The 16,816-nt window shown below is 45.1% G+C and overlaps 1 protein-coding gene across 2 annotated transcripts; it reads right to left on the bottom strand.

Annotated features, from left to right (window-relative positions):
- Positions 1 to 2,495: 2,495 nt before the first annotated feature.
- Ykt6 (YKT6 v-SNARE homolog) lies at positions 2,496 to 15,286 on the bottom strand. 2 transcript variants are annotated; one of them, XM_027938337.2, is made up of 7 exons: positions 15,025 to 15,286; positions 11,733 to 11,815; positions 9,948 to 10,048; positions 8,994 to 9,098; positions 8,619 to 8,684; positions 5,539 to 5,640; positions 2,496 to 4,509 (listed from the first exon to the last, which is right to left on the bottom strand). In XM_027938337.2, the coding sequence occupies exons 1-7, from the start codon at positions 15,126 to 15,128 to the stop codon at positions 4,474 to 4,476; spliced, it is 597 nt and encodes a 198-aa protein (XP_027794138.1). In that variant the 5' UTR covers positions 15,129 to 15,286; the 3' UTR covers positions 2,496 to 4,473. The 2 variants fall into 2 exon arrangements, with proteins under 2 accessions (XP_027794138.1, XP_071470456.1); XM_071614355.1 differs by lacking the exons at positions 2,496 to 4,509; positions 5,539 to 5,640 and adding an exon at positions 7,626 to 8,289.
- Between the last annotated feature and the right edge of the window lie 1,530 nt (positions 15,287 to 16,816).

The following is a 16,816-nucleotide window of genomic DNA, read 5'->3' as shown; positions in this document are numbered from 1 at the left end:
TCAACTGCAGCTGGGTGCTTTATGTTGGGACCCTGCCAACCCCTTGCCCCACAGTATAGACCCACATCCACTCCCTGGCCCTGACCTGGCTCAGGCCCCTCCCCTGATGTTGCAGAGGGATGAGGCCCTATGTCCCTCTAGGGTGGCTAGTGGGTCATAGCAACAGCTGTCTTCACCCCTGTGTCTAGGTCTCTCAAGTCCTCTGGGCTCCAGGCTGTCCACCTCAGACACTGGAACCAAAAGGCCTCCATCCCCAATGCCCTGACCTCTCTAGTTACCCCAGTGGCCTACACAGATGAGGCCAGGAAGGGCAGCCTCTAGGCAGGAAGGAGCCCTAAGACCAGGATCCCTGAGTGTCCCCTTGGGTCTCTCCTTATGCCTCCATGCTATTTGACATGGGCTATTCTGGGTGTGAGGACATGTGCCTGCCACAGCCATGCTCTATTCCCATAGATTATGCAGACAGCTGACACTCAGACCAGCATGGACATCAGGCAACTACTGTAGTCAGGAGGCTTCATACAGAGATTACAACCTGGAGTCCAGGTCAGAGATCTAGAGTGGTGGGAGCAGAGGGATGCCAGGAGACAACCCAGGAGCAGCCATGGGCCTCCAGGGTCAGCAGGTGCTGAGGGTCTGTCGGCTGACCTGGGTGCAAAGAGGAAAGGCTCCCAGGCCTTAGCCCTACACCTCCAGTCTAAGCACAGAGCAAATCCCTTTCTGTGAAAACTCTGCCAGGCCTTTCATGTTCCCAGGTTGTCCCCAAGCTGTCCTTCAGTTTCCCGCTATAGCCTATGTCTCAGGTGAAAAGTCTGCCAGAGCCTGCCTCAGAAACACCAACCCTGACCTGTGCCTCCAGAGCTCTGTGGATCTTTCTTCTGCCTTGGAGCCCTCTTGTTTCCCGGACACACCCTGGATAGTCCTTGTGGTCCTCCACACACATCTTCGTTTCCACTCCCCTCTATTTCTGCATCCCATGGCCTGTCCCTGCTGCCCTGTTCCTTATAACTTGTGCTTTCTAGGACAGAAGTATTGGCTTCAAAACAATCCCAGATACCAAACACACCTATCCTTGGGTTCAGGTAACTTTGTGCGTCTGTGTGTGTGGTGCTAGGGTTGAACCCAGGACCTTTTGTGCATGTTAGAAAAGAGCTCTACCACTAAGCTACATCCCCAGCCCTTTTTAAACATTTTAATTTTCAGACAGGGGTCTAAGTTGACCAGGCTGGCCTATGGAACACAGGGTCCTCCAGCCTCAGTCTCCTGAATAACTAGGATCACAGGTATGCACCACTGTTTCTGGCTCCAAGGAATTTCTGATAAGACCAGTGGCCCTATACCATCAATCTTGTCCAGTAGGAACAGGGATCCTAAGGGATCCCCAGAACTGGCCAAAGCTTCCAGTTATCTCCTTCACTAAGCATTTTGTTACAGACCCCCTTGCTCAGTGAAGATGCCCTTGATGTCAGCTTATTGGACCTGTGTGCTATACCTGGTCAGAAGCTCCCAGGTATGAGAAGCAGGAGGCAGATCCCAAGAGCCAGTGCAAAAAAGATCTAGGCCAGTACCCGCAGGTGCAGTGATGACATAGTATCTAGAGCTTTGCTTGTTTATCACTGTAATCAGAGGAACCTTTCCAGGCCAGGCCTTCCTCAGGAAGGCTGCAGCACACTACAGATCCTGAGCCTCCAACATGCATTATTCCTGAGGCCTTTTTGCAAGATGCCAGCAGGGCAGCTCTGATGGAATTTTAGGGATAGCACCCAGGGCTAACCACCCTGGGGTTAACCACTAAGCACTACAGGCAGGGATGCCAATGAGGCATTTCACTTTTTTTTAACTGGGGATTGAACCCAAGGGAGCTTTACCACTGGGCTGCATCCCCAGCGCCCCCTCCCCTTCAGGCTCAGGTTACCCCAAGCTATGACAGGTCCTCTGATAAGGGACACTGAGTCCAGGGCTGCTTCCAGGACAGGCAGAGGCCTCAGAACTCCAATGATCAGCAGCTGAAATGACTCTCAATCTTCACATCCAAACCTGCAGCTCAGTTTTGCTCCTCAGGGAGGATTCCCCATGTCCTGCTGTAGTTTCCACTTGTGCTGGGTAGTAAACTGAGTGTTCTCAGATCCTCTCAAAGGGATGCAAGGCCTGGGCCAGTTAGTTTCCTCCCCAGGGCTCTGAGGCTAAAAAGTAGCTTTCCCCAGCTAGGCTCCCTGGTCAGAGTTAAGACCAGAGGCAATAGGGCTTCTACTCCAGGGCTCCCTCACCTGGTTAATGGCAAAAAAGGGAAAAGAAAAAAAAAAGCGGGGTGGGGGGGATGGTCCCTGATAGAAAAGTGTGGAGAAAGGTTAAGGCACTGGGCCTGGACCTGCCTCTTCTGGACAAGATCTTAGGACCCCCAGGTACATAGCCATTGGCTTCTCTCCCTGGAGGCTGAGCTGGGCTTTGGAAAAAAGGGTACCCTCTGAAGCTGAAAAACAGAGCACCAGGACCACTTTGTAGTTTCAAAAGACAACTTTATCTAGACAGGAACCTCTCAAACAGAACACAGAAGTTAGGCAGTAGTTATTAAAATACACTCTTGCCAAATGATTTAACATTAGAACATAACAGAGAGCAGGGGAATGTGGGGTGAGCCATCCAAGTCACCCACTCCTGCCTTCCTGCTGAAGGGCAGCCAAATGTGGGCCAGTCTCCCTTCCTCTTCCCCCCAATCTCACACCTCTTCCACCTACCTACACTACTTCCTAATATCCTCCAGAGCAGGAAGGGGAAAGAGGAACCATGCTATTTCTTCTTTTGGGATCCAGGCACACTTCACTCCACTTCAGGTACCAGGACACAGGCTAGATCTGTGTCTTTCAGGGGGTCCTGGACTGATGATGTCTACGAGAGTAGGAAAAAAACACAGGCAGGCCATTCCACGGGGAAAACCAAAGCCCTTTGGCCAGTAGTGCCCAGAGGAAAAAGGGCTATGGCTGGTAAACCAAACTGGAATAGGGATCTCAAAACACACAGCAGATCCCACCCTGCCACCCACCCCACACCCACATGCAGGCTCTCAGAGCAGCAGGGCAAACTCATAATAAGGCTCCTGAGGATGAGATGACACTGATTCAATACTTGTAGATGGTATCATTCCAGCAAAGGTTTCTGTTAGGACAGGAACCCCTGGTGTACTCTGAGCAGGCATCTTGAGCTTGAGCACAGTGGGGCATGAAGAAGCGGTTTGGTACTTAGCACATCCTAGGCCCACCCCCTGGACTGTTCCAGCCTGGTTCTGGAGATGGGCCTCAAGGTCAAGGTGGCTCCTGCGGGCACCAGTTCAGACCAATCCCGTAGCTGCCTCTGACCAGGAGAAGGCCTCATAGTCAGGTCAGTATAATTCCCACCATAGGAAGTTCAGGTGGGTGCTGGGAGGCATCAGGCTGCTGGCACCTCCTCCTGGTATCCACAGGAAAGACTTATTTAGACAGGCAGGCCCCAGGCAATTGCCAAGACAGTCTTGTAGTGAAGAGGCAAATAAAAACCAGTTTTGAAAGTCTGCAGCACCCACCACTTTGATACTAATGTTCAAAGTCAAATTCCAAGTCAAGGCGGGTTATGACTCCATGCTGAGCAGCTGAGGGCACCGGTGTGTGGATCTTCCCCTGAAGACGGGCACTACCAGATGACCATGCTAATACCAGGACAAGAGCCCCCTTTCCTGAGCCTAACTCCAGCCTGCTGGATGGCAGAGCCACAATCTTCACATCTTGTCTATCTCAGCCCCTTCCAAACACCTCCCACAAGTCAACTTTATAGTACGGGGTAGAAGGTATTTAGATGGGTCCTGCCCTTGGTGGAAGCCAATCCTTACAGAAAGACAAGCTAAACAACAGGTTGAGAATTTGTGACACTTAGTAATCATTGCCCCCACACAGGCCTTAGGCCTAAACTGCTGGCCTACCACCTGACTCTGGCCACTGTGGTAAACAGGCTCACCCCCATCCCCATGGTGCCCCAGGAGAGGCTTTCCCCAAGTGTTCAAATTCTGCCCACCCCAGCCCTATCATCAGGGACCCCTCCCCCACCCCACTTATTGAAGAGTTAATATCATTAATGCACAAATGAAATCCAGAGGCATACTGAGGATCAAAAAAGAGCTGGCTCTAAATTTCTTCCCATAGAGCCTTCTGGGGTTAGCTGAAAATGAGCCCTTCAGCACCTATGGGAGCCACTCAGAGTTTATGGTTTCGTTTTCCCAAAAATACACCTTTGAGGGCCTCAAATTCTTTCTAAAAATCACAACCAGACATATGAACTTGAATTTCCCCCACCCTTCCACTGTCCCTTGTTTCTTCTGGGAAACTCCAAAATAAAAATGACCAGTCTGGACAGCTCCAGGTCCTCTTCTCGGACATCTCTTCTTCCTCAGGACTGCAGTTCTGATATGAGTGATGGACGATCCAGTGCCGGCCTCCATGGGCTGCATCACATGATGGCACAGCATGAATTTTGTTTCCGGGCCTTGAAAGAAACAAAGGGAACTGAAAGGGTGCTGAGGAAGGCAGGGGTTCCAATCTTGGCAGTTGTCAGGAGTGGCAGATGAGACTCTGCAGCAGTCTAACAAAGAAACTAATATGAAAAGGGACGGAAGAAAAGATATACCAGGACTGTCCTCAAGGTCTCAAGGGAAGCTGCCACCAGTAGTCCACAACCACACAGTTTCCAGTCTGGGATCCTTACCTCTTTTTTTTCCCCCCACACCCTATTAATGCTATCAAAAAGTGGATAAAATTCCTATTACGCAAGGTACAAGCAAAAAACCAACAATGCAAATTGGATCGGCTCAATTTCCTCCACTCTTGTCTTCCAATAACACTATCTGACCATGTTGGTAGCATTTCTTCCCAGAACATGATCTTCCAGAGAACAGATGTGGTCCTACTCATGTTTGTGGAGATGGCTGTTATACTTTCTCTCTTGCTTTCTGGTCATAGATTGCCCTCCTAACCCCACTTGACCTCTCCAGTGTGCACACAAAAGTATGTGTACAAAGGCTAGGGAGACTCATCTCTACTACTATTCAATAATGGGTCAAAAGTGCCACATCCACTCAGGGAGACATGAGTACTGTTCCAAAAGAAAAGAGGCAGTCTTTAAGAGCCATCCTGCCAATAAAACAGCTATTCCAAAGGGAAAAAAGGACCTCCTCAGAAAGGGGAGTTGCTGGCATTTTAAGGACTTTTGCCCAACTGCTTAGCCACAGAGGAAGGAGGACAAACTCCTGATCATAAGAACTGGAATCAATGTGGGTTCAGAAACCAGCAATGTGCAGCCTCAGAAGCAGAGAAGATAAACTGCTTGAGTGAACTTGCTGCTGTTATGGGGGCCTGTGAAGTTTGTCTTAGGCTCCCACGCCCCAAGGACTGAAATCCATATCCACCCTAATTAAATGAACGAAGAAGGGTCTGACCATAGTACAGAATATCAGAAGAAACAAGCTACAACGGCCCCGTGGGAGAAGCCCAGGAGAGTCAGGCAGCAGCTACTCACAGTTTTATAGAAGGCTTTGGACTGTGTTCCCAGTACTTCTGATTTGGACACCAAGTCATCAAGCTTCTCGCCTCGCTCTAACAAAGACTCCATGGTGTTATGCTGGACAAAAGAGAAAAGAGAACTCTTTGCTCTGTTCAGTAAGCAACTGTTGACAAGAGACTTCGCGGAAGTTCTGAGGCTGGGGAAGCACCACCTCTCCAGCACAGATATATCTCTAAGTGTTAGGACTGCGTTTCAGAACAGTTACTATCCCAGTGGATAAAATAGGACCTGGTGGCATTCCCACAGAATCTAATTCTCCCAGAGACAAAAATACCTCCCAAAATTGCTCCCAGCACATACTCAGATAAGCACTGATTTAGGAGAGTTCATGCATATGCTTATTTATATTTATATATTACTGTGTGTGCATCTACATACATGGGTTACATGGGGGATGGGTGGGGCATTCTATGGGAAGAGAAAACCATAGCTAGACAATGCACACTTGCACTGGGTTGGATAGTGGCCCCCCTAAAATTTACATCTACCCAGAACCTCTGAATGTGACCTTATTTGGAAAGAATCTTTGCAAATGATATTAGTGAAGATAAGTGCATGATGGATTAGGGTAGGTTCTTAATTTAATGACTGGTATCCTAATTTAGAGAAAAGAGAGTGGCACACACAGCAAAGGCTGTGTGACAACAGAGGCAAAGACTGGAGCAATGTACCTACAATCTAAGGAACATCAAGGATTGCCAGCAACCACAAGACACTGGAATAAGGCCTAGAACAGACCCTTCAGAGCTTCCAGAATAAAACAGCAGCCTACACTTTGATTCCAAGACTCCAGAACTGTGAGAAAATACTTCTGTTGTGAGTATTTATTAACAGCATCTGCAAGAAACTAACAAGTTGGTAAAGCTGTGGTGTCTCAACCCAGGAGCTACATAGAGCTATCATGTACAAAAGATGAAGCAAGTCCAAACTGAGATGTACTTCAAGTACAAACACATACGGTTGTAGAGACTTAGGCTCAACATGCATCACACCCTCTTAGTGACTTTTTATTCTCACTACACATTTAAAAGATAATATCTGGATATATTGGGTTTAATAAAAATATTAATACATTTCAACTACTTTTGAAACTACTAACAACTAAAACATGACTCCTATAAAATTCTGAATTACACATGACTCATATATATACACAGTGTATGTCCACTAGACAGCATTGTGATAGAACTCACCCTGCTTTTCTAAATGTCATCATTCTGCACTTAGGAAATAAGAACACCTTTTATCAAGGGGTAGAGGGATAGATACCCTCACAACAGTTAGCAAAGAAGCAGAGCTCAACTTCTCCAGATGATTGATAAGGCAGCTGTATGCACATGTGAAATGGTACAGGATGAAGAATCAGCAAGTGTTCTTTATCCCTATGCAAAGCTAAGCAACTCAGATTTTTAAAATAAAGTTAGCTGAATTAAAATATGGACACCAAGCTGTAATCCCAGCAACCTGGGAAGCTGAGGCAGGAGGATCTCAAGTTCAAGAATAGCTTCAGCAACTTAGTGAGACCCTGTCTCAAAATGGAGTTCAGAGATAGTGTCCTTGGGTTCAACCCCTATTAAGGGGAAACTATTAAGAGGAAAAAATAAAGATACAGACACCAATAATCCAGATTTTACAACTGCAGCTAGAACAGGACTGGGTAAGGTTATTTACTGCTCCCCAGTGGAAAAAGGGGAGAGTAGATATCCCAGGTTCTGTGTTTCTCAGACTCAGATTCAAACAGCACAAGGACGACTCAGGGCTTGTGGAGAAACATCATCTCAGTGATCAGAAAGACCAACAGGCTATATAAAAGATAGGTGCTTGAAGACTTTCACAGAGGGACACTCTGATGCAGGTGATAGAATGGCAGTCACTGCTTCCTTGACAATACCGCATCACTACCTAAACAAGGGCTGGCTTTGTGCATGCTCAGCTGGCAGCATGCCCCTGTGCCCTCAGGTCCCAGAGTTGTTCTCTGCCTTCCTGCTTACCAGAATGATTTTGGTCACATCTAACTTTCATTTCAAAGCCAAGTTATTCATAGGTCTCTATGCCAGAGACCTATGTGGAAGCCCTAGGCTGGTTTTAAAAAATAGAAGACTCCAACCCCACAACCAGCAAGTCTGAGCCCAGGATACAGTGTCTGCCGAAGCCATGTGGGTGTGGACAGGAGCACTTCACATCAGCTGTGGATTTTTTTCTGGGCTTCATATCCACACATTCATTCATCAACTGATAAGCACCAGGGTAAGCTAGACATTGCACAGTGAACAAAGATGGAAAGATGCCCCAGGTGCTCACCTGGTGGTCAGGGAGACACTTTAACAAGCTGTGGCAACAGTGTCCTTCAGAAAGACCCCCAGCATGGTGCACTATGTACAAACTGGGCAGACAATGGTGTAAGAGAGGATAAGGCATAAGTGTGTACACTTTATCCTGGAGTAGATTTGACAGCTGTTGAAGGATTTTAAGTAGAAGAGTGACAGATCAATGGCTACGGATTAGTCGATGATAGGAAGTGAGGGAACCAGTTAAAAGCAATTAAAAAAAAAAAAAAGAACAAACCATTCCAAATCAGATTTCAGATAAACATGCAAGTTCCAGCTCATTCTACAATAGGCCTGTATTGCAGAATTTGGCTGCCTCTGGTCAGTGGAGTGTGCTTCACTCTGCCCCTTTCGATACTGATACTGCCAGGGGAGGCACCTGTCAGAAGTGGAGAACCAACTTAACAATGGCACTGGTGGTGGGAATAAAGTACTATAGAGGGCAACTCTGTAACTGCAGACAAGGAGTGGCCATGGAAGGAGGATCAAGGGCTGCACTGGTTCTCAATCTGATCCGTGTCAAACAATGGGTACTGTGAACCAAGAGGCACAGGAGGGACACTCTGATGCAGGTGATAGAATGGCAGTCACTGCTTCCTTGACAGTACCGCATCACTACCTAAACAAGGGCTGGCTTTGTGCGTGCTCAGCTGGCAGCATGCCCCTGTGCCCTCAGGTCCCAGAGTTGTTCTCTGCCTTCCTGCTTACCAGAATGATTTTGGTCTCATCAAGTTCAGCCTGTACTTTACTCATGGGATCAGCTTCTCGGGGGTTCTAGGAAAGAGCCAAAATAAGAACAGTCAGTAATGGAGTGATTACCTAGAAAAAAACTCAAACCAAGGAAAATGGACTAATCTTCATAGTAAAAAAAGACACAACCTGTCTAAATACACAGCAAAGAAATGAAGTCTGCCTACAGCTTGGGTTCCCAAGTCAGAAGGCAGATGTTCTGTGTTCCTCAAACAGAAGGTTTGAAAGAACATTGGCAAAAGAAGTCACCAGAACTGTCATGATGACTGGCCTTTTTAGGATCAAGTGGATTCTAGGCCACACAATCTCTATAGTTTGTTTCTTTAAACCTACCTGGTATCTACTAAGGTGACCATCCAGGGCTGTGTAGTTGATTGTAGCAGGGGATCCTACTGGCCAGTTTATACTGTCAACCTGCTTGGAGAATTCATCTAGTACCTAAAAGACAAAGGAGCCTCAACAAGTCTCCCACTGTGCTTACCAGCACCCTCAGTGACAGGGCTTCCTCCTGAGCACCTTTCCCTGAATGAGGTTCACAGACTCCCCAGAGCTCAGGGAAGGAAAAAGAGGACATCCAAAGGCAAGGGGACAATCTAGGTTAAAGTTTCTCTTTCCAAATGTTTCTTACTATTAAAACACATTGTAAGTAGTCTAGAATCAAAAGTAAAATATGCCCAGCTTGGGATGAACCTCATCTGGGAAATGATAAAGGTGTTCACATTTAAAAATGACAAGATTTCCAGGGAAAAGGGCATTGGCCCTCTAATTTTCCAAAGTAATTCTTCAAAAAATGGAACTATGTCCTTTGGATTTAAGCAACTACTGGATTTTATGTACTTGGAAGTATTTTAGTTCTGTGGGGACAGAATGAGTCCCCTTTCATCAAGTTTATATTTAGCAATCCACCAAGAAATTATAGAATGCCCAGGTGCTAAGAGCTTACATCAGGGGAGAGAGCTGCAATGACTGCAGGAGCAACATAGAAAGAGTGAAAGATCCTCAGTAGAGGCATAGGGGGCAAGATGAGAGCTGTGAAAACCCAAGGCACAATTGGCTTTGGTCCAGAGGAAAGGTACTATCACCCAGTGGCCTGGATATGGGTCAAATGAGGTTCAGAGTCAGTAGCAGTGAGGGAACATGAGCAGGAATGTCAAATTGTTTCTTGGTTTGGGCAGGGGAGATGGCTAAAAACATGTAGACTTTGAACCAATCATCCTGTGTGCTTTAAGCACAGTACATGATGTTCCACCCTCATCCTAGTCCAATCCAGACAAACCACATACTTACCTTTTCCAACAAGGTAAAGGCCACCCGGGATGGGTATTCACTGTCAGCAATGACCACACCTGCAAGACTGTCATTCCGAACATAGACATGGCACAGATACTCTAAGGAGACAAGAGATCAGACATATCAATAATGACATGAAGGTTTTGGACTACTTTTAATCCCCCAAATCAAAACATCACAATGCTCCCTCCTGCATTCTGGGTCAAATGAAGCCAATCTGAAGCAACTATGAAGCTCAACTCTGTTGGGTAAGGTTTGTGGAGGCTCTGTAGCACAGCTACATGGATCTAACACAGAGTGCAGCCCAATACCTGCTTAGGACCAGTCGATGCCTTATCTATGAAGCCAAGGTTAAAGTGAGCCACCAGTCAATATGTCCCCAGGAGAATTCCAAGTTATTTCCTTGAGCTCAGGATAGGCCTGGCTATGTCTTGGCAATTCATAACCTCTCTGAGGCTCTGTGCTGCTCCCAAATTGAAGGAAGACCAGACAAGACAAGAATCTTCTATTTTCTTAAAACAAAACAAAACCTTTCAGAGTGTCCAAAAGATAGGAAATTACCTTCCAGGCCACAGTTTGCCAAATTATGGCAATACTGCTCAACATGCTCCAACCTATAGTGGGGGACTAGTGAGAGCTATCAGGAAAAAAATTTAGCCACTGCTGACTGAGGTTTCTAGCAGTATTACACTAAAATTGTCATATGACCAAAAGGTATGATTTGAAAAAGGGATTCCACAAGTCACAATCCATAATACTATTAATTTCCATCACTTTGAAGGGATTCAGAAATGACAGTGAACCACCTCCCCAAACAAGGAGAAAAAAAAAGGATTACAGTTTACAAATAAGACCCTTCTTGTCCTTAAGGATTTGATTCAAAAGATTTCAATGCTGAAAAACAGGAAAACAAATAAATAAGAAGAGAAAGAATGTGAGCCCTTGAAATCAGAAAATGGATAGGGAATTATGATATATGCTTCCAGATTTCATATACAATCCAAAATAAGCAAGATTTAAACATGGGGTCAAAGTGTACATACTCCACAGAAACTAAGAAGCTAATCGGTGTCTAAGGAATCATCTTTAAGTAATAAAGCTGGGAAGGACAGACAGTATGAAGGAGAACTGAAAGAGAACACTAAATGTCTGTAATTCAATTTCACTTCTGTGATGCTCTTTGTGCAGGGATTTCAAGTGGAATATATGTGTATGTGTGTGTGTGTTGAATACTGCCTATGATGTAAATGATATTTATATCATCAATTCAGTAACTCTACAATCAAGTGGCTTGAAGTCAGTGCGCATGTGATATGGTCTTTGTTTCTGCCTAATGAAATTACCATAACTCTTTTCTAATCTGTAATATAACTTAAAAATCTAAAACAAGTGCCTAAAAACTTTCATAAAAAGAAAAACAAAATCTATGGAGCACAGAATGAAGCATTACCTCATTAGTGCTAACTAAAAATCCTTTTTTTGGTGGGAATTTGCAACTCTGGAGGAGAAAGGAAATATGAACGCTGTTTATTATTCCAGGAGAGTCAGATCCTAATCTTAAGTGAATCCAAGCTTTGGATTCTGGAATCTTATCTAGGAAGCTTAGACTTCAACAGTGAACATAGAATTCTGTGTAAATAGGAAAAGGAAGAGGAGAGAAGAGAGAATAAGCTAGCACAGAAGTGAGGTCCTAGTAGTTCTCTCCATGTGCTAAAAAAACTGTGTGCTGCCAAAATGTGGCAGCCAGGCTCCACACACTCAGAAGTTGAAGAGTCCTCTTACCTTGTTCTTTGACAGAAGCTCTGCTGCCTTTCGCTGAGCGCTCCACAATTAGTTGACTTGTGAAGGTCATGAATTCCTGAACACTAAGAAACACACACATATTTATTACCTTCTTCCTGTCACCTGTCCCTAGTACAATGGAAAGTGACCTCTGAGCTTATAAGTTAAGGAGACACTGCTTCTTGGTTTCATTCCTTTCCCTCTGTAGTAACAACATACACAGATACATAAGCACCTGTACACACACACACACACACACACACAGAAAACCCACTACAAAGAACACAAATACAGGGCTGGAGTTATGGTTCAGTGGTAGAGTGTTTGCCTAGCACATGTGAAGCCCTGGGTTCAATCCTCAGCACCACATAAAAAATAAATGACAGATATGACTTAAATGGTGGTAATAAATTTTATATCTGTCTGTCCACTAGTTCACCAAAACAATTCACTTTCAGATTTTGGAGGCATTTTCTTTGGGTTACCTTAAATTTAACAGTTGGGTCAGAGCATGGTTTGGGACAAAGTGAAAAAGCAGGAGGTAGCTTCTACTGGCAAAACCCCACTAACTTCCAAGAAACAGAATAAATAAACACTGAATGATAAAACATACACTAGTGACAAAATCTGTCAAGAAGATATACAACCAGTGACTGCTGTAGCCAAACAACAGACCCTGGCAATGCCACACACCTCTGTAGTAAGTGCTGGCTCAGGTCTGCTGGGGCTCATCCACAGGACAAACCCCACTCTTAAAGAAATAGAAGGAAACAGCTGGGGCTGAGGCTGTAGCTCAGTGGTAAAGTGCTTGCCTCGTATGTGTGAGGTGCTGGGTTCAATCCTCAGCACTACGTAAACATCTATAACTAAATAAACATTAAAAAAAATTAGAAGAAGAAGGAAACAACCAAGACGAGGAAGTGGGAAACAGCTTATACAAAGGCTGAGAGAAAAGAGAAGGTTCACAACAGTCCTAACAGAGACATCTGGCCAAAATGGAACAGTCATAGGAGATGTTAAGGAGTCTCTGACTGGGGAAGCAATGTAAAGGACAGTCAAGGCCAACAGAACAGATTCCTTAAATGAAAGTCCAAACAAGGCTCCCACAGAGGCACACATAATCTGAAGACCCATCTCCAGGATCCCAGTTCAAATGTCAAGCAAGTTACTGTGCTGTGACTCATTTATAAAATCAAAATTTGTGTGATGGTTAAATGCATTAACCAGGTAAAGAACTTGACACAATGTGTGGCACATAGTATTACTACATATTATCATCATGAGGGAATGATATGATCAAAATAATCATAGGAAAGAGGAAAACAATCTTTAAAAATGTTCAAAGAAGGAAGACTTTGCAGTAAAACTAAACATAGTGCTTAGAGTACAGCTATAATTAGACAAAGGAAGACTTGCATTAATTGCAAGAGCCTGTACACAGGGTCAAAAGAGCAGCGAATCTATTCAAAGGTTTTGAGCTTGGAGTTTGGTAATCATGGGGCATAAACGATGGATGGGTGGCCTCACCAAAAAAAAAAAAAAGACTCAGCTGGAACACATATGGCTTTAAGAGACACAATGAGAGATGTCCCTTTAGTGTTAGTTATCTGAGAATAGTGTGGGGATCCCAAGAAGTTAGGTATAAGTCCTATAGTCAAATCTATGAGACTCTTCAGTATAAATGGAAAAAACAGAAAAGACCAGAGCCAAGTTGGCACCAAAAGTTCCATCAAAAAAAATGCAATTACACAAAGCAGAAAACAGAAGCCAATGGTAAAACGAAGTGAAACATTAAGAACTTCAAGAAGGAGCCAAAGATGAGGCACCAATTCCACCTTTGGGTATATGCTGAAGAAAACCATAAGCAGTGTCTTAAGAAAATATTTATACACCATATTCGTAGCAGCATTATTTATAATAGTTAAAATGTAGAAACAACCCAAGTGTCCATTAAAGATGAATGGGAAAGCAAAATGTAATAAATACATACAGTGAAATATTACTCAGTCTCAAAAAGGATGGATGAACTTTGGAGACATTACAGTAAGTGAAATAAACCAGACACAAATAGACAAATACCTTATTATTCTACATATGAGTCCCTAGAATAGTCAAAAATCATAGAGACAGAAAATAGAATGACTGTTGCCAAGGGATAGGGGAGGAGGGAATGGAAAACTAGCATTAAATGGGCTGTTGCAGAAGATAAAAAGATGGATGATGCTGATGGTTGCACAACATGAATGCATTTAGTACCACTGAGTTGTGTACCTAAAAATGGTTAAGATGATAAATTTTTTGATATCTGTATTTTACCACAATGAAAAAATAATTTATAAAAACCCCAAAAGGAACAGATAGTTTCAACAAAATAACAATAATTGTTTTAGATCCAGCCAGCAAGCCACTGGCCACTCTCATCAAGAACAAATTGTTGCACTGAAGCAATGAAAACAATTTGCATGGCAGATTCCACCAGACTCTGAGACAAGGTTCTCCTGTAGGGTCCTTCTTTTTTTTTTTTTTTTTTTTTTGCCTGAGTCACTCTACCGGCTCCCACAAATGGCCTGGGCATGTTATGGCACTTCTAATGTATACCTTCCTGCAATTAAAGTGCTCCAGATACATTTAAAAGCCTGTAGCCCTACACAGCCCATACTTTTCTTCCAAATCTTTGGCGTAGAACCCTTGTGTACTATTAGAGCCCAATCACTAAAAAGCACACAATCTGGGTTTGACTCCAGTTCATTTCGGTGTAACATCTTGGGGCTTCAGTAGCTGACTTTAACCATAAAAAAGAATACACTAGTATCTCTCATACTGAATTGTTGGGAAGTCACACAAGAAATTACAAAGGTGGATCTCTAAACATAATACACAGACTTCCTGATCATAATCATTGATTGGGTTCGAGACACTGATTTAAAATATACTCTTCTGGGACACAAGCTATTAATTCAGAACATCTGGGCGTCAACTTTGGGAATCTGCCTATTTCAAAGTCCCATTCTAATTTTTATGCGGCAAAAACTTGAAAAACCCTGAGTACAGGACAACAGTGCAGAATGATATAAGAAGAGCTGGGTAATGGAATGACATAAGACTTTTACGAGGGAGTGCTAAACGATTCCTCAGAGATACAGTCCGAACCAAAGAAGAAGCCATGACCAGGTTCCACTGCGGGAGGCCGAGGCGGACCCTGGCTCTCACGGCGTTGTCCCTAAACCTGGCCCTCCTCAAGGACTCACCCGACCCCCGGCCTCTGCCCGGCCACCACCGCCTGCCCGCTCACCTGGACCTCTGGAAGAAACTGAAAGAAGACACGTCGTAAGCGGCTTTGAGCAGTACTGCTTTGGGCTCGCTTTTGTAGAGGACACTAAGGCTGTACAGCTTCATGGCGCCAGGCCCTCGGGCCGCCTACCGGCTCCGCCGTGGGACCCACTTGTAGAGAGCAGAGCAGCCACCGCCCGCTGGCGCCGCCGCCGCCTCACGGCGTACCAGCGGCCGGCTGCTGACGGAGCCGCACCGGCTTCCTCCTTCGAGTTCGGGATTAATTTCCGCTTCCGGTCTGGGCGGGCTCCCGAGGCCCGACCAAGAGAAGAGTGTGTTTGTGTCATACCCCGGATGCAGAAGAGAGAGCCGGAAGTATGACGCCGCGAAGGGCGAAACGCATACGTGTGAGCCCAACTCCACCCGCCTGCCAGGAGGAGGCGACGTGTGGGCTGTGCTGAGTTGTCGGGTTTGATGAGCTCCAGAGATCCCTCCTGTGCCGGTCACGATAGTGCTGGGCCGTCCAGGTCGTTTTTATTACCTTTTCTAGCCCTTGAGAGCAGCCATACCTCTCTCTTGGGCAGTGAGACCCCGAGCAATTCTTGTTTTCTGTAAATCCTGCACCGTCGTCAACTCCTCCGCAGTTTCGTAAATCAAATCTTCAGAATAGAGGGAGGGCCAAGGGGAGGGAGGGGAAGGGATGGGGCATGGGGGTAGGAAAGATGGTGGAATGAGGTGGACATCATTACCTAGGTACATGTATAAAGATACGAATGGTGTGACTCTACTTTGGGTACAACCAGAGAAATGAAAAATTGTGCTCCATTTTTGTACTATGAATAGAAATGCATTCTTCTGTCATGTATAACATATAAGAATAATAACAACAATTTAATAAAAAGAATAGAGGGAGGGACCTTTCCTTTTAGAATCCCCTTCAGCATGTGAAGGTGCCTCCCGGTTTTGGATCAGTTCTGCGCCTGCTGCGTGTGGGAGTAGATCTTCCAACTGGAAAGATCCTCCAGCACAAGACCTGGGAACTTGGCAGCCTGTGTCTCAGCACTGACAGGAACTCAAGAGTAGCAGGTCCTCTGTATTTCAAAAGGGGACAGAAATGGGGTTAGCTTCCCACTGCAAGCAGCAGTTTTGTGCACAGTGACATGGAAAACCTAATTTTGCTTGAGCTGTTGAAATAGTGTAAGTCCCTGGAAGGACATGAGTGAGGCACAGTTCCCTGAAGGTGTCACCTCTTGCCCACTTTATGTATACTAAATGGTATTATGTAATTGAAAAAGACCTTGTTGCCCAGTGCAATGGTGCACACCTGTAGTCCTAGCTATCCGGGAAGCTGACTGTTGAGCCCAGGAGTTAAGATAGAGACTGGGCAACTTAATTAGACTTGTGCTAAACAGACAAAACATCAAAAACCTTGGTCTTTGAAAGTTGGCAGTATGGTCACACAATCATCATGTTAGAATCAACCAGAACTAAAATTATGGGAAAGAGATGATGTATTGGAAAAAATACATCAGTTTCTCAACCTCCAGCCCTATTTCATTTTGGGTTGGGTAATTGGAAAGGGCTGTTCAGTGCATTGCAGGCAATATCTCAGGCCTGTGTCCACTAGGTGTCAGTAGCAGACCCCCACCCCAGCACCACCCATTGTGACAACTAAAAATGTGTCCAGACATTGCCAGATGTGCCCTAGAGCAGTGGTTTAGGAAAACAGTGCTCTAAATATTTCTTGTGGCTAAGGATGTTCCCATTGCCTGCTCACTCACTCACAGTCCCTTTACCAACCCTCTTCTCTGGGC

The sequence above is a fragment of the Marmota flaviventris genome, chromosome 1 (assembly GCF_047511675.1).
Source record: "Marmota flaviventris isolate mMarFla1 chromosome 1, mMarFla1.hap1, whole genome shotgun sequence".
Lineage (NCBI taxonomy): Eukaryota > Metazoa > Chordata > Mammalia > Rodentia > Sciuridae > Marmota > Marmota flaviventris.
Note: the sequence above shows the minus strand (reverse complement) of the source record. Positions and strands in the feature narration are given on the sequence as shown.